The sequence below is a fragment of the Pan troglodytes genome, chromosome 8 (assembly GCF_028858775.2).
Source record: "Pan troglodytes isolate AG18354 chromosome 8, NHGRI_mPanTro3-v2.0_pri, whole genome shotgun sequence".
NCBI lineage: Eukaryota > Metazoa > Chordata > Mammalia > Primates > Hominidae > Pan > Pan troglodytes.
Genome location: NC_072406.2, coordinates 129036849 through 129063885, shown reverse-complemented (window position 1 = coordinate 129063885; position 27037 = coordinate 129036849). Strand labels below are relative to the sequence as shown.

The 27037-nt window shown below is 38.5% G+C and overlaps 1 protein-coding gene across 3 annotated transcripts in view; it reads left to right on the top strand.

The window, feature by feature from the left end:
• Positions 1-27037, top strand: part of SHTN1 (shootin 1) — a 120618-nt gene that overhangs the window by 57352 nt on the left and 36229 nt on the right. For all 3 annotated transcript variants that reach the window (XM_521613.9, XM_003312779.7, XM_016919448.4), the window contains exons 8-12: positions 2998-3092; positions 7408-7554; positions 18022-18175; positions 20135-20234; positions 26850-26932. In XM_521613.9, the coding sequence (XP_521613.3) occupies positions 2998-3092; positions 7408-7554; positions 18022-18175; positions 20135-20234; positions 26850-26932 (579 nt within the window). The remainder of the gene's footprint in view (positions 1-2997; positions 3093-7407; positions 7555-18021; positions 18176-20134; positions 20235-26849; positions 26933-27037) is intronic.

The following is a 27037-nucleotide window of genomic DNA, read 5'->3' as shown; positions in this document are numbered from 1 at the left end:
ACAAGGAAGTGATGCCAAAGTGTAGTTCTGCAAAAATAATTCTGGGAGTGGTAAGAAGAACTTAATATACTTTCTGTTCTCTCTTTTTCCCTCAGTCACTCTCTTTCCTTGTTTAGAAGCTGCAACGCTAACTGGAAACCTTTGTGACCCAGGGCCTTCCCTATTGTTATTGGTGGTAGCTGTCAATCTTTTTGTCATTCATCAACTAGGATTTTTTTTTGTAAATAAAGGACCTTGTAGTTAAATGTGGGCAATATGCTGGATTGTAACATTTCTCCAAGTCTTTCTGTATTTAAAGATAGAAATGGTGTAGAATTTTCAGTCTTGATTCACTGTGCTAGGAAAAGGGTTCTGCAAGGATTAATCCTGTAGATCTTGCCTTCAGAGAGCCCCCTGTCTAGGAAGAGAGAAAAATTATATAAATAAATACCTGACTAGGACCAACCTGATTTCCTTCAGATTCCATCAGAAGGGCCAGGACACGTGAAAATTCCCTTTTTATTATAGTGTTCTGGACATAGAAAAGAGAGTCAGTTATCTTGCCAGGGCTTCAGATCATCATAGTGTTCTTTGTTTTCTTCATGAAATTTCTTGTTTAAATAGGCTTGAAAATCATTTAGCTCTCAGGGACCTATAATTCACACCAAAAATCACCACTCTTATTGCTTTACTTATTAGTCTTTCATCTGAAGAGGCTGTAGATTTACAGAGTACAGAGTTTGAAATTCTATGTCATTACACAGCAAACCAGTCCTTAAGTCAGTTAGGATTGAAGTGCCCTGGTGGAGCAGTGTGTGAAGGCAGCTGTTAAGAGAGCCTTTTGAAAGATTTTGTTGGTATGACTCAGCTCAGGGTGGAGGTGACTCACCAGAAGTGGATGGACAGTGTGCTGTCTGCCCAGCTTGTGCCTAATATCTAATGGTGTCATCACTCCCTCTGTCCTGTCATTATCACTATTTAACAAAATAGGCCACTGAATGTTGAAAATAGCAAAGAATTTATATTACTTTTATTTGACAGGACCTTTTGAAGCTTTCGGTCTTGCAGTAACTCCTTGGTACAAAGCTCTGATTCTTTGGTTCTGAATGCATCTAAGGCTGTTTCTCTCCTTTGTAAATATGGAGAACACTTAAAAATAACTTACATGTCCAGGCACGGTGGCTTACACCTGTAATCCCAGCACTTTGGGAGGCTGAGGTGGGCGGATTACTTGAGATCAGGAGTTTGAGACCAGCCTGGCCAACATGGTAAAACCTCGTCTCTACTGAAATACAAAAATTAGCCAGATATGGTGGCACGCACCTGTCTGTAATCCCAGCTACTCAGGAGGCTGAGGCAGGAGAATCACTTGAACCTAGGAGGCGGAGGTTGCAGTGAACCAAGATTGCACCACTGCATTCCAGCCTGGGCGACAGACATAGTGAGACTCCGTCTCTCAAAAGATAAATAAATAAATAAATAAAACATATATATATTATATATATAAATTATTTTATATAATATATTTATATATAAAATATTTACATTTTATACCTATGTATACACATATACATAATTTATACATTTATTTACATTTAATATTATATATAATACATATTTTTATACATAAAAATGTATATATTCAGGTAATATACTTTTTTTGGTGGAAAATTTAGATTCATGTAAGGAAAGAAAAAAATCTCAACCTTTACAATCCAGAGATAAGCACTAGTACCATTTTAGTGTATATTCTTCCAATCTTAAAAAAACTCTCTCTACATATATACATATTAAATGTTTTGTTAAACATGTCTATATATATATATATATATATGTATATATATATATATGGAAGACAGAGGAAATACTAGTAAAAGGAATCTCTTTATACTTGCTGGTACCTTACAAACCCATGAACATCCCTCTCTACTCTTACCCCTCCCTTGAATTTTTATTATTTCCTTTCTTTTATTTGTAGTTTTGCCAAATATGTCTATATCTCTAAACAGCATTGTTTAATTTTGCATATTTTTGAACTCTATGTAAATGGAATCATTTTTCCTATAACCTTCTGCAACTTTTTGTGTTTGTGAGATTCATGCATGTGGACAGGCATAGCTGTGGTATGTTTGTCTTCGCTGCTATATACTATTCCATTAGATGACTACACTAAAATTATTTTAAGTAGTATCCTATTGGTAGACTTTGGGCTGTTTCCATATTTCTGCTATTCTGAGTCATGCTGTTATAAAAAATGTTAGACATGTCATCTGGTGCACATGTCCAAGAGTTGCTCTAAGACACATGCCAAATGTCAAATTTTATCTTCAATTTTTTTTCACTGCATACCAAATTTAATAAAACCATGCTTTAAAATTTTTACCAGTTGCCTCTTGGATGGGTGTAAGAAGTATTTTTACTCTGCATTTCCCTGATTCCTAATGAAGATGAGCATCTTTCCACATGTTTATTGGCCTTTTGTATATTTTCTATTCTGTGAAATGGCTGTTGATGTGCTTTATCTGTGGCTTTTAAAGAACAAAAATGAATTCACTTTGCACTAATTTTTGCAATCTATTTTTAAAAATACATCACAGATGTCTTTCCATTTACTAAGTATGCTTCTACAATATAATTTTGATGGCAGAATAATATTTCTTGTACTACAATTTACTCATTCTTCTGTGTTAGAGTATTATGTCATTTCACTTTTATCAGCAATGAGGTAGAGAGCATCCTTGCAACCAAATGTCTGTATATGCTCATGTGTTACAATCTTAGCATATGCATTCCTGGAAGTGGGATTATTCAAAGTGTATGATAGTTTTAGATTTTTGATTCACGTTGCCAAGTTGCTCTCCAGAAAGGTTTTATCAGTTTGTATGCCAACCAGGAATGCATGAGGGTACCTGTATGCTGGTATGAAAAATCTTTTCAACACAGTTTTTCATCCATATTCCTGATTATTTGTGTGACTTATTGTCTGGGGTTTTTTTTTTTTTCCTGTATCTTCTTAAGTGTCCATGTTAGCTGTAGAAGAGTATGAGGAGATGCAAGTAAACCTGGAGCTGGAGAAGGACCTTCGAAAGAAAGCAGAGTCATTTGCACAAGAGGTGGGTATCTTGTAAAAATCTTATTTTTTTTCTTGAGACAGAGTCTCGCTCTGTCACCAGGCTGGAGTGCAGTGGCGCAATCTCGGCTCACTGCAACCTCCGACTCCCTGATTCAAGCGATTCTCGTGCCTCAGCCCCCCGAGTAGCTGGGATTACAGGCACATGCCACCGTGCCCAGCTAATTTTTGTATTTTTATTAGAGACGGTTTTTCGCCATGTTGGCCAGGATGGTCTTGATCTCCTTATCTCGTGATCTGCTCGCCTTGGCCTCCCAAAGTGCTCCCAAAGTGAGCCACCGTGCCCAGCCGTAAAAACCTTTTGAATTTGTGTTTTGTAAGGGACCTTGCAGACGACATATCAGACAACTTCTTGAGGTTGAATAAGAACTTATCAGTTTGAATTAAGTATCTGCTGGTTTAGGGAGGCAGATATAGAATAGTATCAAGTTCGTTGTCAAAAGATCTGGGCTCAAATTTTGGCCATGTCAGTTACTAGTTGTAGTAGTGTATGACCTCTGAGCAATTCTTCAGCCTCTCAGGGCTTCACTTTTACCATCTGTAAAATGGACAGTAATACAGACCTGACCAAGTGGATTTTAATGGCAAAATTTTAAAAAAGTGTTGTATAAACTATAAAATGCTATGTAAGGGAAAGGAATTGCATTTGGAGATAACCCATGACTTGTGATGGAAAGTCCAACTTGGGTACAAGATGCCTGTACATTTCAAATAGGCTTAAAATCTGGGATGTATCTCCATATACCATCTCAGATAACAGTATTATAGTATCAGTATTTCTCTTCAGCCATTGTGCAGTGCTGTCATTATGTCAGGAAGTTCTTCCACTGGCTGTGGAACACTGCCATGTAGTACATTCATTATCTCAGCGTTTCACCAGCCTACTGATCTTCCTCTTATGTTAGAGATCAGCTTTGAGCATCTCTTGTTCCGGCTTACCTGTTGACATGCAGTCGTTGGGTCTTCCGTGGCCCTGGGGCTGGTTTCCAGGGGGATGAGGAGTTCACCAATGGGCTAAACTCAAAAGCTGGTCTGCAATGAGATCTCCATCCTGTGGGTGTAGTTTGAATTTGTGTGCATACTGTAGGTTGAAGGAAAATAGCTCAGGAAATGTAAAACAGTCCTAGGTAGAGGTATCCAAGGCATAGAAGGAAGACACAGCATGGCATTAGGGGAATGACATTTGAAAATCCAATGATGGTTTTGTGGGGGTCTTTCTGTGCTTGAGCATAGCTGTGCTAGCAATGAACTCTACCGAAGGTTTAGGCCAAGTAGATCTGATTTGAAATATTATGATTCGTTTTATTTAGAGAGTTTAATGAAAGGTGAGTAAATATTTTTCTCTTATTACTTGGAAGAAAGAAAAAAGAATTGAAGTGTGTCAGAGCTCTCTGGAAAACGTTGGAGCAATATAAATAATGCAGTGAAATAAACAGTGGAGGGGGGAGGGGAAGCAGGGATAATGTGAAGATGCCTTTATTGCAAAACTGGAAAGGTCGGCTGATTTTGACCTGAATAGCAGGTCTCATTTCAAGACATGTTCAGTTTTCCATCTGTTGTTTGCACAATGATGTTAGAATACAAAGCAGCTCAAAGAAAAACTTGAAGGCCATGTGGTAGCAGAGAAGACAGATGGAAGAAGCAAGGTTGCAGTAAGAAGACAAAAATGAATGATTGACTCTGCTGTTCACCTGGTCTTCAGTCTTAGTGGTTGGTGGAAACAATGATGCTGACATGTTAACCCAGAATGAGGAGGTAGAAGTTTGAGGAGAGAAAGAAAGCGAGAGCAATGGTACTTATGTTATTGGCAGCATAAATATTTGCAGTGGCACTCAACAATTTTACAATATCTAGATTCAATCTACACAATAGTGAGAAGAAAACTTTTTTTAAAAAAATAGCACCACGTTGGAACTAGTATATTTTCCTTTTTACAAAGTTTATGCATTCTCAGGTTTTCAACAGGTAAGTACTGCACAAAGACACATAACTTAGTTTAACAACAGAGTCCCATTCTTTTGCATTTTACTTACCACTTAGGGCATGCAGCAAACATCTTACTGTGCCAGACACTGTGCTGACATTGGGAATCCAGTGGTGAAGAAAGCAAATATGAGCCCTGCCCTCTTGGAGCTTATAGTCTAGAGCCTTAGAAATCAATTTTTAAGGTTAATTTACTTTATATTTTTAATTAAAAAGGAGTATGTGTGCCTTGCACAAAGATACAAATATTTTCTAAATGTATAAAATAAAAATTGAAAGTTACCCCCCATTCTTAACTCCCGCTAGTTCATTTAAAAAACAAAACCAAAAACTTAATCCCCCTCAACAAGAAAACTATCAGTTGTCTTCATAACTATATTAAAATTTTAAATTTCTTCAACATGATTAAATTTTTTGGCCAGGCATGGTGGCTCACGTCTGTAATCCAAGCACTTTGGGAGGCCGAGGCAGGGGGATCACTTGAGGCCAGGAGTTCAAGACCAACCTGGCCAACATAGTGAAACCCCATCTCTACTAAAAATACACAGATTAGCCAGGCATGGTGGCAGGCACCTGTAGTCCCAGCTACTTGGGAGGCTGAGGCACGAGAATCACTTGAACCTGAGAGGCAGAGGTTGCAGTGAGCCGAGATTGTGCCACTGCACTCCAGCCTGGGTGCCAGAGCGAGACTCCATCTCAAAAAAAAAAAAAATTACTGTAATCATAATGGTCACCCAAAACAATTCATTTTAATTAAATCACTGGTCTGAAGTTTAAGATACTGTGATGAAATATTGATTACTCTTTCTTAGAATGCTGAAGCTGCATCTCACCCTTCTCCAGCCAAGTGTACATGCACATACTCTCCCTCACTGCAGTCTCTATACCTCTCACTCTCACACAAATGGAAGAAGAATGTGGGTTTCATGTATATGCAATTGTTTATTTACCTGTTTGACTTTGTAATGTGTTTTAATTCTGCAGAAGAACCCTGTCGTAGTTTTGTAGGCTTTTCATAAATCCCTAGGCAAAGAAGGAAAGCTTCTGACCTTTTTTTCCCTTTCATAGGAAGACATACTGGGAAGAAAATGTTAGTGTTTTAGTATACTGTATTCATGACTTGACTTTGATGTGGAAGTCGATACTGATCAAGAGCTTAAGGATTGTATAAATCATTAAAGCTGTGGTCTTGCCACATGGAGGTTGATGGAAAATATTTTTGTCCTGAGTTTTATTTGCTGACTTTTTCTGTTACATGATGGGTGAAGTTGTTGAACAAACTAATATGAGGGCTTTAGCAAATCATTTTGCGGTTCAGAGCTTTCAGTTAAGTTACAATGTAAGTTTTAAAATGCTGTTAAAAATCTGAAAAGGTGAAGCTCTACTATAAAATTGGTAGGCCAGATTTCAGAGTTTATAAAAACATTTCATACTTGGAATCACTCACTGGCCAAATTGGGTAGAGTGTTAAGGAAAAGAAATAACAGGTAAATAGAAGTCAATGTTATTTTCAATCATGTAAAGTTGTGAGGATTTGATGAATAACATATAAATTGCTTAATACAGTGCTCAATAAAATATACTGTCTCCCTTCTCCCCTTTACCCCTCTACTGTTAACTACTTTTATCACTGGGGAGAAACTAATTAGTTTAAAACAAAACATTAGATCTAGTAAATAGTAGAGGAACTTAGCCAGATGGTTAAGAGCTTGGGCATGTAAATCAGATATGGGTTTAAGTCCTGGTCTTGTCACTTACGTGTGTTCTTGGGAAAGTTGCTTAACTTCTTTGAGCCTCAGTTACCTTATTAGTAAAATTAGATGATAGTAGTGTCTACTTGATGATGTCGTTTTAAGGATTATATGATATAATGAATGTAAAATGATTCCCACCATATCTATCACATAGTGTTTAGTAAATGTTACCTATTCATAGTAGAAGCACTTTAATAGGATTGATGTAAGGATTAAAATAATCCATATAAAATATTTAGTGGAGTACACAAGGTAAATTCTTGAGAAATATTAGCTACTACTATTAATATTAATGTATCTTAAAGCAATAATAAAATATTAAAAACTGAAGAGTAAGACCAGCTTATTGTATAAATATCTTGTTGGGGCAGGAGTAAAGGTATTAAAGATTATATAAAAGGAATGAAATCATAGCAATCACTACTTCTAAAACTTATACAAGTCAGAATTTGCCTTTAATGATTTAATAAAAATTCCATGTACTTTTCTTTTGCTGAAGTTACAGTTGAGGAGGTATGTGAGATTGATTGATATTTACATTCTTGTAACAAACTTTTGCAGATGTTCATTGAGCAAAACAAGCTAAAGAGACAAAGCCACCTTCTGCTGCAGAGCTCCATCCCTGATCAGCAGCTTTTGAAAGCTTTAGATGAAAATGCAAAACTCACCCAGCAACTTGAAGAAGAGAGAATTCAGCATCAACAAAAGGTAACCCATTTTCTTCTGGAGTCTTAGGTACACACACACATACATGCATACACACATATATTTAAGATGAAGGGCGCCAGTGGAGTCAGTCCAGTCATTTACTGTTTCATATTTTGCCTTAGTTACTAAGTGCTTTCAACCACCTTTTAGAAAAAAATAACTAAATGAACTTAATGTTGTGAAACTGAAATTTGTAATACGCTATTATAGACTTTATAATAATCTTTAAACTGTCCAAAGGGTCGGAAGAAGCAAGGGAAAGAGGTATAACTTAAAAAGAGCTTGGATAAGGCAAAGTCTGGAAATTCGATTTTTGGAAACGTTATATTTTTTGGAGACTGCACACACTAAGAGGCTGTATTCAACTCAGAGCACTTGTTGGAGGGCATAGGTTTTATTCAAAGAAAATGACAGTCCGTATTAGTAGTAATTGTTTGCTTAGAGAAAATTTTTGATTTTGTAAACTTGCACAAATGTGTATGTTTAAAGACTTCCTAAGTGATTATTTCAATTTGATGAGTGGAGCTATTCCAGCTGACACAGCCTACCTCTGTGTGCCAAGAAGAAAGGATAGTCATTGTGGTAGGTGAGAGGAGAATGTGGGAGAGGAGAAGTAAAGAAGTGGAACAAAGACTTCCAAATTAAAGAGACCACTTAAGAAAAATTACATCAATGTTTATACTACTTATAATGTACCTCATTTGGGAAGGAAAGGCTGTTAGCTGCTACTTGTTACCACCTGTCAAAGCCTCTGTGGCAACAGTATTGACATTTAATCCTTGGAAGTTCTGAAGTTTTTACAAACTTGGTGGTGAGGTTGAGTTGATTTGTTTTGCCTCAATAAGAAATGTTGATATATGGTGGCTGGTAAGATGGCCGAATACGAACAGCTCCGGTCTGCAGCTCCGAGCAGGATCAATGCAGAAGGCGGGTGATTTCTGCATTGGGTACCCGGCTCATCTCACTGGAACTGGTTAGACAGTGAGTGCAGCCCATGAAGGGTGAGCTGAAGCAAGGTGGGGTGTTGCCTCACCCGGGAAGTGCAGGGGATTGGGGAACTCCCTCTCCTAGCCAAGGGAAGCCACGAGAGACTGTGCTGTGAGGAATGGTGCACTCCAGCCCAGATACTACGCTTTTCCCACCATCTTTGCAACCCACAGACCAGGAGATTGCCTTGGGTGCCTACACCACCAGGGCCCTGGGATTCAAGCACAAAACTGGGTGGCCATTTGGGCAGACACCAAACTAGCTGCAGGAGTGTTTCTTCATACTCCAGTGGCACCTGGAACTCCAACAACACAGAACCATTCACTCCCCTGGAAAGGGGGCAGAAGCCAGGGAGCCAAGTGGTCTAGCCTAGCAGATCCCACCCCCACGGAGCCCAGCAAGCCAAGATCCACTGGCTTGAAATTGTCGCTGCCAGCACAGCAGTCTGAGGTCAACCTGGGACACTCGAGCTTGGTGGGGGGCAGGGTGTCTGCTATTACTGAGGCTTGAGTAGGCAGTTTTCCCCTCACAGTGTAAACAAAGCCACCAGGAAGTTCGGACTGGGCCGAGCCCACTGCAGCTCCGCCAAGCTGCTGTATGTAGCTAGACTGCCTCTCTAGATTCCTCCTCTCTGGGCAAAGCATCTCTGAAAGAGAGGCAGCAGCCCCAGTCAGGGGCTTATAGATAAAACTCCCATCTCCCTGGGACAGAGAACCTAGGGAAAGAGGCGGCTGTGGGCACAGCTTCAGCGACTTAAACGTTCCTGCCTGCCGACTCTGAAGAGAGCAGCAGATTTCCCAGCGCAGCGCTTGAGCTCTGCTAAGGGACAGACTGCCTCCTCAGGTGGATCCCTGACTCCCATGCCTCCTGACTGGGAGACACCTCCCAGCAGGGGTCTACAGACACCTCATACAGGAGAGCTCCAGCTGGCATCTGGCGGGTGCCCTTCTGGGATGAAGCTTCCAGAGGAAGGAACAGGCAGAAATCTTTGCTGTTTTGCAGCCTCCACTGATGATGCCCAGGCAAACAGGGTCAGCAGTGGACCTCCAGCAAACTCCAGCAGACCTGCAGTAGAGGGGCCTGACTGCTAGAAGGAAAACTAACAAACAGAAAGGAATACATCAACATCAACAAAAGGACATCCATGCAAAAACCCCATCCAAAGGTTACCAACATCAAAGACCAAAGGTAGATAAATCCACAAAGATGAGGAAAAACTAGTGCAAAAAGGCTGAAAATTCCAAAAACCAGAATGCCTCTTGTCCTCCAAAAGATCACAACTCCTCGCCAGCAAGGGAACAAAACTGGACAAAGAATGAGTTTGACAAATTGACAGAAGTAGGCTTCAGAAGGTTGGTAATAACAAACTCCTCCGAGTTAAAGGAGCATGTTCTAACCCAACGCAAGGAAGCCAAGAACCTTGATAAAAGGTTAGAGGAATTGCTAACTAGAAAAACCAGTTTAGAGAAGAACATAAATGACCTGATGGAGCTGAAAAACACAGCAGGAGAACTTGGTAAAGCGTACATAAGTATCAATAGCCGAATCGATCAAGCAGAAGACAAGATATCAGAGATTGAAGATAAACTTAATGAAATAAAGCATGAAGACAAGATTACTGAAAAAAGACTGAAAAGGAATGAACAAAGCCTCCAAGAAATATGGGACTATGTGAAAAGACCAAACCTACGTTTGATTGGTGTACTGGAAAGTGATAGGGAGAATGGAACCAAGTTGGAAAACACTTTTCAGGATATTATCCAGGAGAACTTCCCCAACCCAGCAAGACAGGCCAACATTCAAATTCAGAAAACACAGAGAACACCATAAAGATACTCCTCGAGAAGAGCAACCCCAAGACACATAATCATCAGATTGACCAAGGTTGAAATGAAGGAAAAAATGTTAAGGGCGGCCAGAGAGAAAGGTTGGGTTACCCACAAAGGGAAGCCCAGCAGACTAACAGTGGATCACTCTGCAGAAACCCTACAAGCCAGAAGAGAGTGGGGGCCAATATTCAACATTCTTAAAGACAAAAATTTTCAACCTAGAATTTCATATCCAGCCAAACTAAGCTTCATAAGCGAAGGAGAAATAAAATCCTTTACAGACAGACAAATGCCGAGAGATTTTGTCACCACCAGCCCTGCCTTTTAAGAGTTCCTGAAGGAAGCACTAAACATGGAAAGGAAAAACTGGTACCAGCTACTGCAAAAACATACCAAATTGTAAAGACTAATGACACTATGAAGAGACTGCATAACCTAATAGCAAAATAGCCAGCTAGCATCATAATGACAGGATCAAATTCACACATAACAATATTGACCTTAAATGTAAATGGGATAAATGCCCCCAATTAAAAGACACAGACTGGCAAATTGGATAAAGAGTCAAGACCCATCGGTGTGCTGTATTCAGGAGACCCATCTCACGTGTAAAGACACATAGGCTTAAAATAAAGGGATGGAGGCATATTTACTAAGTAACTGGAAAGCAAAAAAAAAGCAGGGGTTGCAATCCTACTCTCTGATAAAACAGACTTAAAACCAACAAAGATGAAAAGAGATAAAGAAGGGCATTACATAATGGTAAAGGTATTAATGCAACAAGAAGAGCTAACTATCCTAAATATATATGCACCCAATACAGGAGCACTCAGATTCATAAAACAAGTTCTTAGAGACATATAAAGAGATAAAGACTCCCACACAATAATAGTGGGAGACTTTAACACCCCACTGTCAATATTAGATCAACGAGACAGAAAATTAACAAGGATATTCAGGACTTGAACTCAGCCCTGGACCAAGCAGACCTAATAGACATCTACAGACCTCTCCATCCCAAATCAACAGAATATATATTCTTCTCAGGACCACATCATACTTATTCTAAAATTGACCACATAATTGGATGTAAAACACTCCTTGGCAAATGCAGAAGAATGGAAATCGTAAACAGTCTCTCAGACCACAGTGCAATCAAATTAGAAATCAGGATTAAGAAAATCACTCAAAACTGCGTAACTATCTGGAAACTGAACAACCTGCTTCTTAATGACTACTGAGTAAATAACGAAATTAAGGCAGAAATAAATAAGTTCTTTGAAACCAATGAGAACAGAGATACAACATACCAGAATCTTTGGGACACAGCTAAAGCAGTGTTTAGAGGGAAATTTATAGCACTAAATGCCCACAGGAGAAAGCAGGAAAGATCTAAAATTGACACCCTAACATCACAATTAAAAGAATTAGAGAAGCAAGAGCAAACAAATTCAAAAGCTAGCAGAAGGCAAGAAATAACTAAGATCAGAGCAGAACTGAAGGAGATAGAGACACAAAAAAATCCTTCAAAAAAATCAATAAATCCAGGAGCTGGTTTTTTGAAAAGATTAACAAAATAGGTAGACCGCTAGCCCAACTAATAAAGAAGAAAAGAGAGAAGAATCAAATAGACACAGTAAAAATGTAAAGGGGGAGATCACCACCGATCCCACAGAAATACAAACTACCATCGGAGAATACTATAAATACCTGTACACAAATAAACTAGAAAATCTAGAAGAAATGGATAAATTGCTGGACACATACACCCTCCCAAGACTAAATCAGGAAGAAGTGGAATCCCTGAATAGACCAATAACAAGTTCCAAAATTGAGGCGGTAATTAATAGCCTGCTAACCAAAAAAAAGCCCAGGATCAGATGGATTCACAGCTGATTTCTACCAGAGGTACCAAGAGGAGCTGGTACCATTCCTTCTGAAACTATTCCAAGCAATAGAAAAAGAGGGACTCCTCCCTAACTCATTTTATGAGGCCAGCATCATCCTGATACCAAAACCTGGCAGAAACACAACAAAAAAAGAAAATTTCAGGCTAATACCCCTGATGAACATCAATGTGAAAATCCCCAATAAAATACTGGCAAACTGAATCCAGCAGCACATCCAAAAGCTTATCTACCACAATCAAGTCAGCTTCATCCCTGGGATGCAAGGCTGGTTCAACATACACAAATCAATAAATGTAATCCATCACATAAACAGAACCAATGACAAAAACCACATGATTATCTCAATAGATGCAGAAAAGGCCTTCGATAAAATTCAGCACCCCTTCATGCTAAAAAGTCTTAGTAAACTAGGTATTGATGGAACTTATCTCAAAATAATAAGAGCTATTTATGACAAACCCACTGCCAATGTCATACTGAATGAGCAAAAGCTGGAAGCATTTCCTTTGAAAACTGGCACATGACAAGGATGCCCTCTCTCACCACTCCTATTCAACACAGTATTGGAAGTTCTTGCCAGGGCAATCAGGCAAGGGAAAGAAATAAAGGGTATTCACATAGGAAGAGAGGAAGTCAAATTGTCTCTGTTTGCAGATGACATGATTGTATATTTAGAAAACCCCATCGTTTCAGCCCAAAATCTCCTTAAGCTGATAAGCAACTTCAGCAAAGTCTCAGGATACAAAATCAGTGTGCAAAAATTACAAGCTTCCTATACATCCATAATAGACAAATAGCCAAATCATGAGTGAACTCTGATTCACCATTGCTACCAAGAGAATAAAATACCTAGGAATACAACTTACAAGGGATGTGAAGGACCTCTTCACGGAGAACTACAAACCACTGCTCAAGGAAATAAGAGAGGACACAAACAAATGGAAAAACATTCCATACTCATGGATAGGAAGAATCAATATCGTGAAAATGGCTGTACTGCCCAGAGTAATTTATGGATTCAATGCTATCCCCATCAAGCTACCATTGACTTTCTTCACAGAATTAGAAAAACCTATTTTAAATTTCATATGGAACCGGAAAAAAAGCCCATATTGCCAAGACAATCCAAAGCAAAAAGAACAAAGCTGGAGTCATCACACTGCCTGGCTTCAAACTATGCTACAAGGCTACAGTAACCAAAGCAGCATGGTACTGGTACCAAAACAGATACGTAGACCAAAGGAACATAGCAGAGGCCCCAGAAATAATGCCACACATCTACAACCATCTGATCTTTGACAAACCTGACAAAAACAAGCAATGGAGAAAGGATTCCCTATTTAATAAATGGTGTTGGGAAAACGGGCTAGCCATATGCGGAAAACTGAAACTGGACCTCTTCCTTACGTAAACCTTATACAAAAATTAACTCAAGGTGGATTAAAGACTTTAATGTAAGACCTAAAACCATAAAAACCCTAGGAGAAAATCTAGGCAATACCATTCAGGACATAGGCATGGGCAAAGAATTCATGACTAAAACACCAAAAGCAATGGCAACAAAAGCCAAAATTGACAAATGGGATCTAATTAAACTAAAGAACTTATGCACAGCAAAAGAAACTATCATCAGAGTGAACAGGCAATCTACAGAATGGGAGAAAATTTTTGCACTCTATCCTTCTGGCAAAGGGCTAATATCCAGAATTTACAAGGAACTTAAACAAATTCACAAGAAAAAAAAAATCTCATCAAAAAGTGGGCAAAGTATATGAACAGACACTTCTCAAAAGAAGACATTTATGTGGCCAACAAACATATGAAAAAAAGCTCATCATCACTGGTCATTAGAGAAATGCAAATCAAAACCACAATGAGATACCATCTCATGCCAGTTAGAATGGCAATCATTAAAAAGTCAGGAAACAACAGATGCTGGAGAAGATGTGGAGAAATAGGAATGCTTTTACACTGTTGGTGGGTGTATAAGTTAGTTCAACCATTGTGGAAGACAGTGTGGTGATTCCTCAAGGGTCTAGAACCAGAAATACCATTTGACCTAGCAATCCCATTACTGGGTATATACCCAAAGGATTATACATTGTTCTACTATAAAGACACACACACACATATGTTTATTGCAGCACTATTCATTATAGAAAAGACTTGGAACCAACCCAAATACCCATCAATGATAGACTGGATAAAGAAAATGTGGCACATATACACCATGGAATACTACGCAGCCATAAAAAAGGATGCGTTCGTGTCCTTTGCAGGGACACGGATGAAGCTGGAAACCATCATTTTCAGCAAACTAACACAGGAACAGAAAACCAAACACTGCATGTACTCACTTATAAGTGGGAGTTGAACAATGAGAACACATGGACACAGGGAGGGGAACATCACACACCAGGGCCTGTCGGGGGGTGGGGGCAAGGGGAGGGATAGCATTAGGAGAAACACCTAATGTAGATGACAGGTTGATGGGTGCAGCAAACCTCTATGGCACATGTATACCTATGTAACAAACCTGCACATTCTGCACATGTATCCCAGAACTTACAGTATAATAAATAAATAAATAATAAAAATAATTTTAAAAGGAAATGTGGATATATATGTAGAGTACCTCTGGATGGACAGGTGGTAACAGTCCCCTGGGAAAGAGAACTGGAGAATAGGGTGGGAGGGAAAGAATTTCATTCTTTCTTTTGTCCCCATATGTAGGAATTACCTTTTCAAGAAAAGAGAAAAAGAAGAATGTGTTTTTGTTTCAGTTTATGCTAGAATTTAACTTTTGGTTCTGAAAAGTCCAGCTACTTACAGTTAAATCATTTAGTAAATAATACGTGCCTAGAACCTAGTGAATTGAGCTGAGGTATAGGACTAAATTGTTGTATATATACCTTGTTGGGTACTGAAGATTAAAGTTATCAATGAAATTATAACAATCACTACTTCTAAAACTGTTATACTCTCTGTATATACAGTTATTCTTACAGTCTTTCATGTACAGATGATCCTTGACTTATGATAGGGTTATGTCCTGATAAACCCACGTTAGTTGAAAATATTGTAAATCAAAAATAATATACCTAACCTACTGAATATTATAGTTCAGCCTAGCCTACCTTAAACATACTCGGAACACTTAACATTAGCCTACAATTGGGCAGAGTCAACTGGAAATACAGTATACTCTAGAGCATCAATCCCCAATCTTTTTGGCACTAGGGACCAGTTTCGTGGAAGACAGTTTTTCCATGGACTGGGGAGGGAAGAGGGTGGAGGATGGTTTTGGGATGAAACTGTACCACCTCAGATCATCAGGCATTAGATTATCATAAAGAGCGGCCAACCTGGATCCCTTGCATGTGCAGTTCACAATAGGGTTCGCGGTTCTGTGACAGTCTGTTGCCGCTGCTGATCTGACGAGGTGGAGCTCAGGCGGTAATGCTTGCTCGTGCCTGCTGCTAACCTTCTGTGCAGCCTGGTTCCTAACAGGCCATGGACCAGTACCAGTCCAAGACCTGGGGGTTGGGGACCCCTGCTCTAGAGTATCAGTTATTTACTCGCATGATCATGTGACTGATTGGGAGCTGTGGCTGGCTGCCGCTGCAGAGGATTGTGAGAGAGTATCTTATTACATATTGCGAACCTGGGAAAAGATCAAAATCCAGAATTTGAAGTATGGTTTGTATTGAATGCATGTCGCTTTCACACCATTGTAACGTCGAAAAACTATCTCAAACCATCCTAAATTGGAGACCATCTGTATGTCGCTTAAAATGTTTCTTAGCTGTCTGTAAGTTCCCTTGCAGATGCAGCCGTCTTTTAAGCACAGCATATGGTTTTTGCAATTATAAAAATAGCATATGCTCCTTATAATACATTTTTAAAATACAGCAAAAGTTAAAGAAGATTAACCAAGTATCCCATATTTTGGTGCATAGCTGAACTTTCTGTAAATATATACCTTTATAAATATAGTTTGTTTAAATTGAATCATACCATGCATACTATTTTATGCCTTGATTTTTTTTCCATTGGTAATATATCTTCTCATGTCAGTATATAGTAAGCTATGTGATTTAAAATAGTTGCATAGTATTTCATTGAATAAAGATGCTATAATTTATTAAATCAAAAATATTGGTGGACATTTAGGTTATTTGCAACTTTTTGCTGTTGTAAAGAATACTTCAGGCCAGGTGTGGTGGCTCACGCCTGTAATCTCAGCACCTTGGGAGGCCGAAGCAGGTGGATCACTTAAGGCCAGGAGTTCGAAACCAGCCTGGCCAATGTGGTGAAACCCTGTCTCTACTAAAAATACAAAAATTAGCCGGGTGTGGTGACATGTGCCTGTAGCCCCAGCTACTCAGGAGGCTGAAGCACAAGAATTGTTTGAACCCAGGAGGCGAAGTTTGCAGTGAGCCCAGATCGCGCCACTGCACTCCAGCCTGGCCGAAAGAGTGAGACTCTATCTCAAAACAAAAACGAAACAAAACAAAAAACCACTTCAGTGAATATATTTCAGAGTATTTTAAAAAATAATTTCTAAAAATGGTTTTACTGAATCGAAAGCCTTTCCTTTTTTTTTTTTGAAGACTTTTGATACTTATTACTAAATTTGTGTCCCCCAGGAGTCTTTTAAAATATTACCTGAATTTTTCTTTTGAAAATGGATACAAAAGTGACCCATGTTTAAAAATTAAAGTGTCTGTGTGACTAACAAGCATATAAAAAATGCTTAACATCACTAATCATTAGAGAAATGAAAATCAAAACCACAATGAGATACCATCTCATGTCAGTCAGAATAGCTGTTACTAATAAGTCAAAAAATAGCAGATGTTGGCAAGGTTTCAGAGAAAGGGGACGCTTATACACTGCTGGTGGGAATGTAAGTTAGTTCAGCCATTATGGAAGGCAGTGTGGCGATTTCTCAAAGAACTTAACACAGAAATACCATTCAACCCAACAATCCCATTATTGGATATATGCCCAAAGGAATATAAATCATTCTACCATAAAGACACGTGCACACATATATTCATCGCAGCACTATATGCAACAGCAAAGTCATGGAGTCAACCTCAATGCCCATCCGTGGTAGACTGGATAAAGAAAATGTGGTACATATTACACCATGGAATACTGTGTAGCCATAAAAAGGAATGAGATAATGTCCTTTGTAGCAACATGAATGGAACTGGAGGCCATAATCCTAAGTGAACTAACATGGGAATAGAAAACCAAATGTTCTCACTTCTAAGTGGGAGCTAAGCATTGATTACACATGGACACAAAGAAGGGAACAACAGACACTGGGGCTTACTTGATGATGGAGGGTGGGAGGAGAGAGAGAATCGAAAAAGTATCTATCAGGTACTATTCTTTTTACCTTGGTGATGAAACAACCTGTACACCAAGCCCCTGTGACACACAATTTACCTATATAACAAACATGCACATGTACCCCGAACCTAAAATAAAACTTAAAAAAAATTAAAGTGTCTGGTACGTAACTCCCCAGTAAATTTATTTTAAATCAGCTCTTTAGCTGATTTATGATTGTGTGTTAATTGTATCTAGCATTTGCATGGTTGTTAAGATGGATTGGAATCTGTTTGCTATGAAGTACAGTCAAAGGGAAATATTTATTTTTTCCCTTTCTTTTCTTTGACAAAGGAAAAACTGTCAGCCATAAAAGTCTTTTTTATAATAACTTATAGGTCAAAGAATTAGAAGAGCAACTAGAAAATGAAACACTCCACAAAGAAATACACAACCTCAAACAGCAACTGGAGCTTCTAGAAGAAGATAAAAAGGAGTTGGAATTGAAATATCAGAATTCTGAAGAGAAAGCCAGAAATTTAAAGCACTCTGGTAAAAGCTTTGAGTAGGCTACTATGTCTTACTATTAATCTTTGAATTACTCATGCCTAGTACAAAACCTGGCATATAGTTAGTCTAGAACATTTACTGAATGCTGTGGAAAAATACCAAGATTTGTTTTTAAATTCCTTAATTTCTAACCATTGCAATTCAGTAGAATAGCTGCTGTATTAAATAATTCACAAATATTTAGACTAATTTTTTGGACTTAGAGCCCTTGTGAACATCATATACAGAATTTAGACACAGAGATACCATTAGCCTAGGAAGACCAACTTTTCAGCATTTTTCAGAGCTTCAGAGATGAATGTTCATTATGTACTTTATTTTGTTCACTTAGAGTGCATTTTTAGAAAGAATTAAACTTTTTAAAAATACTGTCTTCATCTTTGGTGTTCATACTACCTTCATCTTTGGTGTCTAATAATACACATGAAATAATACTTTCTATATTGTACCTAACAATGAACTGGGCAACAATAGATCTATTAAATGGAAAATCTTTAGAAACACCAGGGGATACTTAAATCAAAAGATTTATTCATTCAGTTCTAGAAGGCTTAACGGGAATGTGCAAGTTAGATTACTATACGGGCATATGTGTAAGTCTCTGTTGGAAGGTCGGTAATTTAAGAAGTCAGGTACATTCCCTTTATAATAGCTTCAATATTCACTTCAGATATTTTTGGTTAATTTTATACTAGAATTTTGAAACCTATGCAGAAGAACCATGTAGGCCTTTTTTCCTTCTAAAGCATTCAGTGCTTTCTAATCCACAATGAAAATTGATTATAATTTATTTTTTAATTGATCCAAAATTAAGAAGTATTCCATTCTTTTTAGTGAATATCAGAGTAGCCTGTAGCCAAAGCCATCTTTATTATGAATAGAGGAGGCAGATACTGGAAATATATAAGGTTCAAATCTGAATGCCTTCTATTAATACTTATTATCTGCTGTGTGTGTACCCAGCCCTATCCTAGGAAACAATAAGAAATACAGAAGAAAAGAAACCATGCTTTTTGTCTTCAGAGAACTCAGATTCCCCTTGGAGGGATAGGTGCATGCACATAAAAAGACTAGAGGATTCTCAGTTTTGGAGAGCATAGCCCACACTGCCTATTTAAGTGTTGAGGGTAAATACAAATGGACAGATCCCTGGAGGTACACTCAGTCGGGGAAAGTGGAATGGCTGTGGATGGGGAGAGCTACCTCTGAATGCCAACAGTATGCAGCACCTTTTACCCATTATCTCATAGGTATTAGCACCTATGAGCAACTTAAGTTCAGTTCTTTGAAGTCAGGTGTTACGTCTCCTGTAGCACCATTCATAGGCACTTTCACATCACTGGTGCTTAGTAAAATGCCTTCCTCATGAAAGACTTGAAGGAATACGATACATTTCCAGAAATCTCTTCAAAAGAGCAAAAAGTTTCTGAGTTACAGATTTAGGAAGCTGAATCTGGTTAAAATCAAAGACTCTAGTATTTGCAGTTTTTGAAGGAAATTAAGCAGGGGAGAGAAGTATGCAGCTATTAAATTTCATTACTAAATGTCATCTTTAAAATTAATTCTTGGTCTGTACACTTTTAAAGTATTAACAATTTCTTAGTGTTTGAGTCATATACTTCGTTGTTAACAAATATTTCTTCAGCCTACTCACTTCTTCCTACCCTTCAGCCATTGTTTTTAATTTTTTTCTTTTCTAAAGTTGTATATACAGCAAAAAGATAACATTTAATATTGATGGATAGGAGTCCTCTCTTGCATTAGCAATAGACTAGATAGTGAAAAGTTTAAAAAGGTCTGTAATTTCATATTGAAATTTCTAATTTTGCCTTAATAAAAAGAACTTACTTTTTGAGAAAGGTTATGTTCTTTTTTTCACATGTATAAACAATGTTTAGTTGCTTATTTCAGCTCTCTTCTGAATGTTTGCTCTCTGTGCAGTTGATGAACTCCAGAAACGAGTGAACCAGTCTGAGAATTCAGTACCTCCACCACCTCCTCCTCCACCACCACTTCCCCCTCCACCTCCCAATCCTATCCGGTAAGCACATCCAGGAAGACTGCTCTGCATCAAATGTTCTTCTCCATCAGATTGTGCCATGAGAGGAGTCATCTTAAAAGCATGAAAGATACTAGCTGATGCTTCTCTTGGAAATTTTTCTAAAGGCCAGTGATATGGTTTGGTTGTGTCCCCACCCAAATTTCCTCTTGAATTGTAGCTCCCACAATTCTCACGTATCGTGGGAGGTAATTGAATCATGAGGGTGGGTCTTTCCATGCTATTCTCATGATAGTGAATCTCATGAGATCTGATGGTTTTATAAAGAGGAGTTCTCCTGCACAAGTTCTCTCTTCCCTGCTGCCATGTAAGATGTGACTTGCTTCTCCTTGCCTCCGCCATGATTGTGAGGCCTCCCCAGCCATGTGGAACTGTGAGTCAATTAAACCTCTTTCCTTTATAATTACCCAGTCTCGGGTATATCTTTATTAGCAGCATGAGAATGGCCTAACAAGCCAATATAGTATTCCCTTCTTGTAGTATATAAATTTCATTCAATAACATTAAGATTTCCTTTAATGGTAAGAACAAGGAATTTTGAGCTTTTCCAGAATGTGTTTACTTTTCTGTCTTGCTAATTCGAATTTGAAAAGCTGTGGTTTGTTCAATTATTTTAAAAATAAAAATACTAAATGAAAACGTAAACATGCTAATTGTTATAAACTAGTAATTAAACTAGAAGTATTAATTACTTTTATCCCTAACCTCATATTTATACCTTTAGTAATGCTAAGAGAGGAACCGTCCATAAGAAAGATAATGTTTAAATTCTTGTGGCAGGAAGTCACATATGCAGACAGGAATTCGTATTTTCTGAAGCCTAAGGTGACATGATGGCATTATGTACATCACTTGAGCACAATACACACTAGGAGATTTAGAGTCAAATTTTGCCTTTTTTGTGGTTCCACATGCCACCATCCAGAATTACATAAGACAACCTCCTTGCCATGGTGACAGCTTACATGCTCATGTCATGATGTTAGCTGCTTTTGTATAATTTATTCTTTAACAAATGGCATTTTAAAACTTTTGCTAGGGGTTTTTTTTTTTTTTTAAACCTTTCATTAACTCATGTGATTTGTTTAATCCTTTCACACAGAGAGGCCATTTATTCATACTTTGCACCTTTGCTGATCCATCTGAATAGAATGCGTAGCATGTTCCTCCCACACAACTATGAAAATGGGACTTTGCCTTTTAAAAAGATTCTCATTAGTTTTCCTTACTGAGTAGGGTATGACATAATCTACTTTAAGCCATTGAAGTAGTTAAGGCAAAATAATTTTTACACGTGATCGATCCAAGAGTCAATTGAAAGAATTTCAGGTATTTTAAAATCTTTCTCTCCTGGGTAGCTAAATCTGTAGGAGATATTCTGGATTTGACATTTAAAATTGGAAATTCATCACTTTGATCTTTCTCTAAGGTCTGGGATTTTGAGCTGATAAGAAAGGTCACTTCTGTCCATGAAGAGGGAGAACGATTAAAAAGTAATTACAGTCTTGCTGTTGGCCTTTAATTTTTATTCTCAGAAATGTTGAGAGCCCCTAGAATTAAAAGTATAACCTAAGTAGAATTTTTTTTCCCAAAGAGCACTTTACAGTTACGCTGAGAAACGAATGTTCAGGACTATTTGTGTCTCAAGTGTGAACTCTTTTATAAGGCTCTTTAAAGAAAATTTTATTGAATAATATGATTTTTATTTTAAGATGAATTTAAATAGTATAGGACATAATTTTTTGAAGAAAAGAGTTTTTTTTTTGTGAGGAGTGCTTTCTTGTCAAAGAGGTATATTTGCACATGTATTGAGTTTGAGTGGATTTTGAATTCACAAATCAAAGTTTTCTAACTTTGTTCCTTATCTATTTGTTTTATCCTGATGTAAATCATGGTTAGAAATGAAAGTGGGAAGAAAAAAAAAGACTAGGGCCTGTAGCTTAAGTGGCTTACTGCTTTTCCCTTCTCTTCCCACTCATTTGACTCCAAGAATAGATAGAAGAAAGAGGAAGAAGGCAAACCTTGGTCACTTTGTCCCAGTGGTAGTGAAAGTAGGACAGGTTCTATGCAGATATAGTTCATGGGGAGAGGGTTGAGGCTATTAAGTGCTTTTTTTTTAGAGAAACAGAACCAATAGAATGTGTATATCTATAGATACAGATATAGGCAGATATAAATACAGATTTATTATAAGGAATTGGCTCATGTGATTATGGAGGCTGTCAAACCCCAAGATCTGTAGGGTGAGTTGGCAACTTGGACACCCAGAAGAGTCAATGGTGTGGTTCCAGGCTGAGTCTAAGGGCCTGAGAACTGGGAGAACCTATGGTGTAGTTTTATTCCAAAGTTTGACAGGCTCAAGACCCAGGAAGTGGCAGTGTTTCAGTTCAAGTTCGAAAGCAAGAAAAAGCCAATAACCCAGTTTGAAGGCAGTCAGGCAGGAGGAATTCCCTGTTAGTTGAGGGAGGATCAGCCTTGTTGTTCTAATTAGGCCTTCAAATGATTGGCTGAGGGCCACCCACCTCAGGGAGGACCATCTGCTTTACCAGTCTACTGATTGAAATGTTAGTGTCATCCACAACATCCTCATGGAAACACCAGAATAGTGTTTAACCAAGTATCTCGGGCACCCCGTGGCCCAGTCAGGTTGACACACAAAATAACTATCACAGTGGACATGACGAACACCTCTTGAAAAACTAACAGGTGAAGGCCGGGCGCAGTGGCTCACGCCTGTAATCCCAGCACTTTGGGAGGCCGAGGCGGGCGGATCACAAGGTCAGGAGATTAAGACCATCCTGGCTAACATGGTGAAACCCCGTCTCTACTAAAAATACAAAAAAAATTAGCCAGGCGTGGTGGGCGCCTGTAGTCCCAGCTACTTGGGAGGCTGAGGCAGGAGAATGGCGTGAACCTGGGTGGCGGAGCTTGCAGTGAGCCAAGATTGCGCCACTGCACTCCAGCCTGGGCGACACAGCGAGACTCCATCTCAAAAAAAAAAAAAAAGAAAAAAGAAAAAAAAAACAGGTGAAAATTCTCCACTGAAATGTTCCATCTTGGGATGACACATGCCTGAAATTTTATTCATTCAATTGAAATGACAGTGAAATGGGGCAGTGATGGCCAGAGGTTTGAGTATGGGTCCCAGAGGTCTTGACCTAATCTCCTCTGGCCTGTGAGTCCTGCCTTCCCTGTAGTCTGAGTCCCATCTTGATTGTTGGTTTTAATATTGCAATGATTTTCCTCTGAGCACTGTGTGTCTACAGCTTATGCTTCAACTCAGAGTCCTTTTTTTTTTTTTTTTTTTTTTTTTGAGACGGAGTCTCGCTCTGTCGCCCAGGCTGGAGTGCAGTGGCGCGATCTCGGCTCACTGCAAGCTCCGCCTCCCGGGTTCACGCCATTCTCCTGCCTCAGCCTCCCGAGTAGCTGGGACTACAGGCGCCCGCTACCACGCCCGGCTAATTTTTTGTATTTTTAGTAGAGACGGGGTTTCACCGTGTTAGCCAGGATGGTCTCGATCTCCTGACCTCGTGATCTGCCCGCCTCGGCCTCCCAAAGTGCTGGGATTACAGGCGTGAGCCACCGCGCCCGGCCTCAGAGTCCTTTAAGCTAACACTTTCCGTCATCTAGGTGGTTTATGCTAATAAACATATTCTTCTTCCCGTGTGTAAATATATATATAAGTACTCTGAGCAGTACAGATAAATTCCTGCTTCATCATCTTTATGTACAATAATGTACACTTGCAAAATCTCCTCACAGAATGAGAGGCGAGGTCAGTGCAGAGTGTGGTGCAAGGGTAAGGTGAGGCATCTGATTAGTGAGAACCCTCCTCACACCCAGCCCGCCATGGAGTGGTAACAAGTAGATTCAGCTGACAGAATGGAAAATTGAGCAAGTAAAGTTTGTTTTATTCTTTATAACTTCTAGAATAAAATGTGCTTATTCCAAAGTTCTATGTAAATTAGAATTTCTAACTTTTGTGAAAATAATTTAATTCCATTTGGCCATTGCAAGCCCAAAGAAGAGAAACTAGACAAAGTCAGAAGCTCCATGATTGGTTCCCAAGCTAGATAGAGCAGGATGTGGTTTTTTCTTTTTGCTGTGCTTTATGGGAGATTATCCAGTGAGTTTGGGAATTTTAAGAAAAGGCAATTAGGAAGGGGATTAATAATATAAGCAAACGTAGAAGTGAAAAGTAAAAAAAAGCTAGAAATTAGAACGATTAAGAAACTGGAGGCTGGGCACAGTGGCTCACGCCTGTAATCCCAGCCTTTTGGGAGGCCAAGGCAGGAAGATTGCTTGAGGCCAGGAGTTCAGGACCAGCCTGGGCAACATGGTGAGACCACTGCAAAAAATTAAAAAACATTAACCAGGAGTGGTGGTGTACCTGTAGTCCCAGCTACTCCAAAGGCTGAGGCAGTAAGATCAGTTGAGTGCAGGAGATCGGAGCTGCAATGAGTGGTGACTGTGCCCATGCACTCCAGCATGGGCAACAGAGTGAGACCCTGTCTCAAAAAAAAAAAAAAAAAAAAAAGGAAAGAAAGGAAGCATTGGGTGATGATATCTTCTGAACAGGTGTTACTCTGTATATCCACTTGCCCCTTTTCCTAAGGGCAACATTTTGCCTTTTTTATCCTCCAAGTATGTGTTTTCTATTGCTGGCTTCCTCAGGACTGTTTTGCGAATACAGTTCACCACACTGAGGACATTTATGATGCAGTTGAAAGAATTCAAAAATTCTTGATTCATTCATGTTTTGGTAAACATTTTATGGAGGAAATGATATATGCAGATATATACACAAGCCTATGTACAGTTTTAAAAGAATGTTAAAGTGAGCATCTATGTAATCACCCTCCAAATCAAGAAATAGGCAATACTGGTACCCTAATTCTTTCCTTTGATCCTTTTCCAGAGATAACCACCTTCCTCCCTAATTGCTATCTTTTATGGTGATCATTTCCTTGCATTATTGAAGAAAAATTTTCTTGCCTAATATGTATCCCTAAACTACTGTAAATATCTGTATGGCCTGGTTTTGAACTTTACGTAATTGGAATTTTCATGTATCATTGTGGTCTTGCTCTTTTTACTCTACATTATTATTATTATTATTATTATTATTATTTTTTTTTTTTTTTTTTTTGAGATGGAGTTTTGCTTTTGTTGCCCAGGCTGGAGTGCAATGGTGTGATCTTGGCTTACTGCAACTTCCGCCTCCCAGGTTCAAGCGATTCTCCTGCTTAGCTTCCCAAGTAGCTGGGATTACAGATGTCCGCCACCACGCCCAGCTAATTTTTTCATATTTTTAGTAGAGACAGGGTTTCGCCATGTTGGCCAGGCTGGTCTCGAACTCCTGACCTCAGGTGATCTGCCCACCTTGGCCTCCCAAAGTGCTGGGATTACAGGTGTGAGCCACTGCACCCGGCCTACTCTGTATTATTTTGTAAGATTCATCCATGTTGTGTAGCTTAAGTCTATTCATATTCACTGATATATAATTCACTTTATGAAGGTCTCAGAATGTACTTATCCATTGTGGTGCTGATGGACATTTGAGTTATTACCAGTTCTGGGGAATTACGGAAATTCTTCATGAACATTCTTGTTCATGTATCCTGGTGCGCAAGTGCTTGCCTTTCTGTAGGATATATGGCAGTGGAATCATTGGCTCATAAGATACATATATTTTTGGCTCTACTAGATAATTACAAAGAGTTTTCCAGAGTGAAATGTACTATTAATTTATATATCCTGTTTGGTTTGAGAACTTCTGTTACTCCACAAACCCACTAACACTTGATATTATCAGATTTTTTTTGTCTATTTGATGAAAGTATAGTGATATCCCAGTGTGGTTTTGTGTTTGCCTAATAGCTAATGAAGTCAAGTACCTCTTTTGTATATGTATTGGAAATCTGGACATCTTTTTTGGAGTTGCAAGGTTCTCTTCCATTTTGTATTGAATTATGTGCTTTTTCTCATTGATCTGTAGAATTTCTTTATATATCCTTGTCTTTTTATTCTACATAATATCAAAGGTTATAAAATTTGAGTGTAGTCAAATTTATCATAATTTGATTTTACATAGATTTGTTTTTAAATGGACCAGAGAGAGTGGTGTAAATATGTTTTATCCATAAGTATTTAGTCTACATCATGCGCATTCAGATGTTTTTATACCCATAGTTCACAAATAGATATTTACTAATAACATACACTTTTTTTCTGTGAAACATTCCCTGATTCTTACGTTCTTTCCTCCCCCTCTAACATAGTACATAGATAGCTGTTTCTGAATTTTATATATATGAGTATTGAAATTTTTTGTCTCTTTCCTTTGTAAGTGTGTATGCATTTTATTATTATAGTAGTGTACTCTCTCCAATAATCAGTTTGGTTTTATACAGAAGAGGATGAGACGTGTTTCTCTTCTGTAAAGTGATGAAAAGTTTAATATTATTAAAAATGGAACGTAGACTACTTAGATTCTAGTTATATATTCATGCACCTATCAAAGAGTGAGATTTTTACTGGTTATTTAGTATCTAGGCATCCAGTAATCTCCTGTTGATCTTTTTCTTTCTCCCAAAGATCCCTCATGTCCATGATCCGGAAACGATCCCACCCCAGTGGCAGTGGTGCTAAGAAAGAAAAGGCAACTCAACCAGAAACAAGTAAGCATCACTTCTGTTGGTGTAAGTGGTTGATGGTGTACAATTTTGGGGCAATTCACATATTTGTTAAGTTCTTTGACTATAAACATGTTGTTGGGAGAGTAG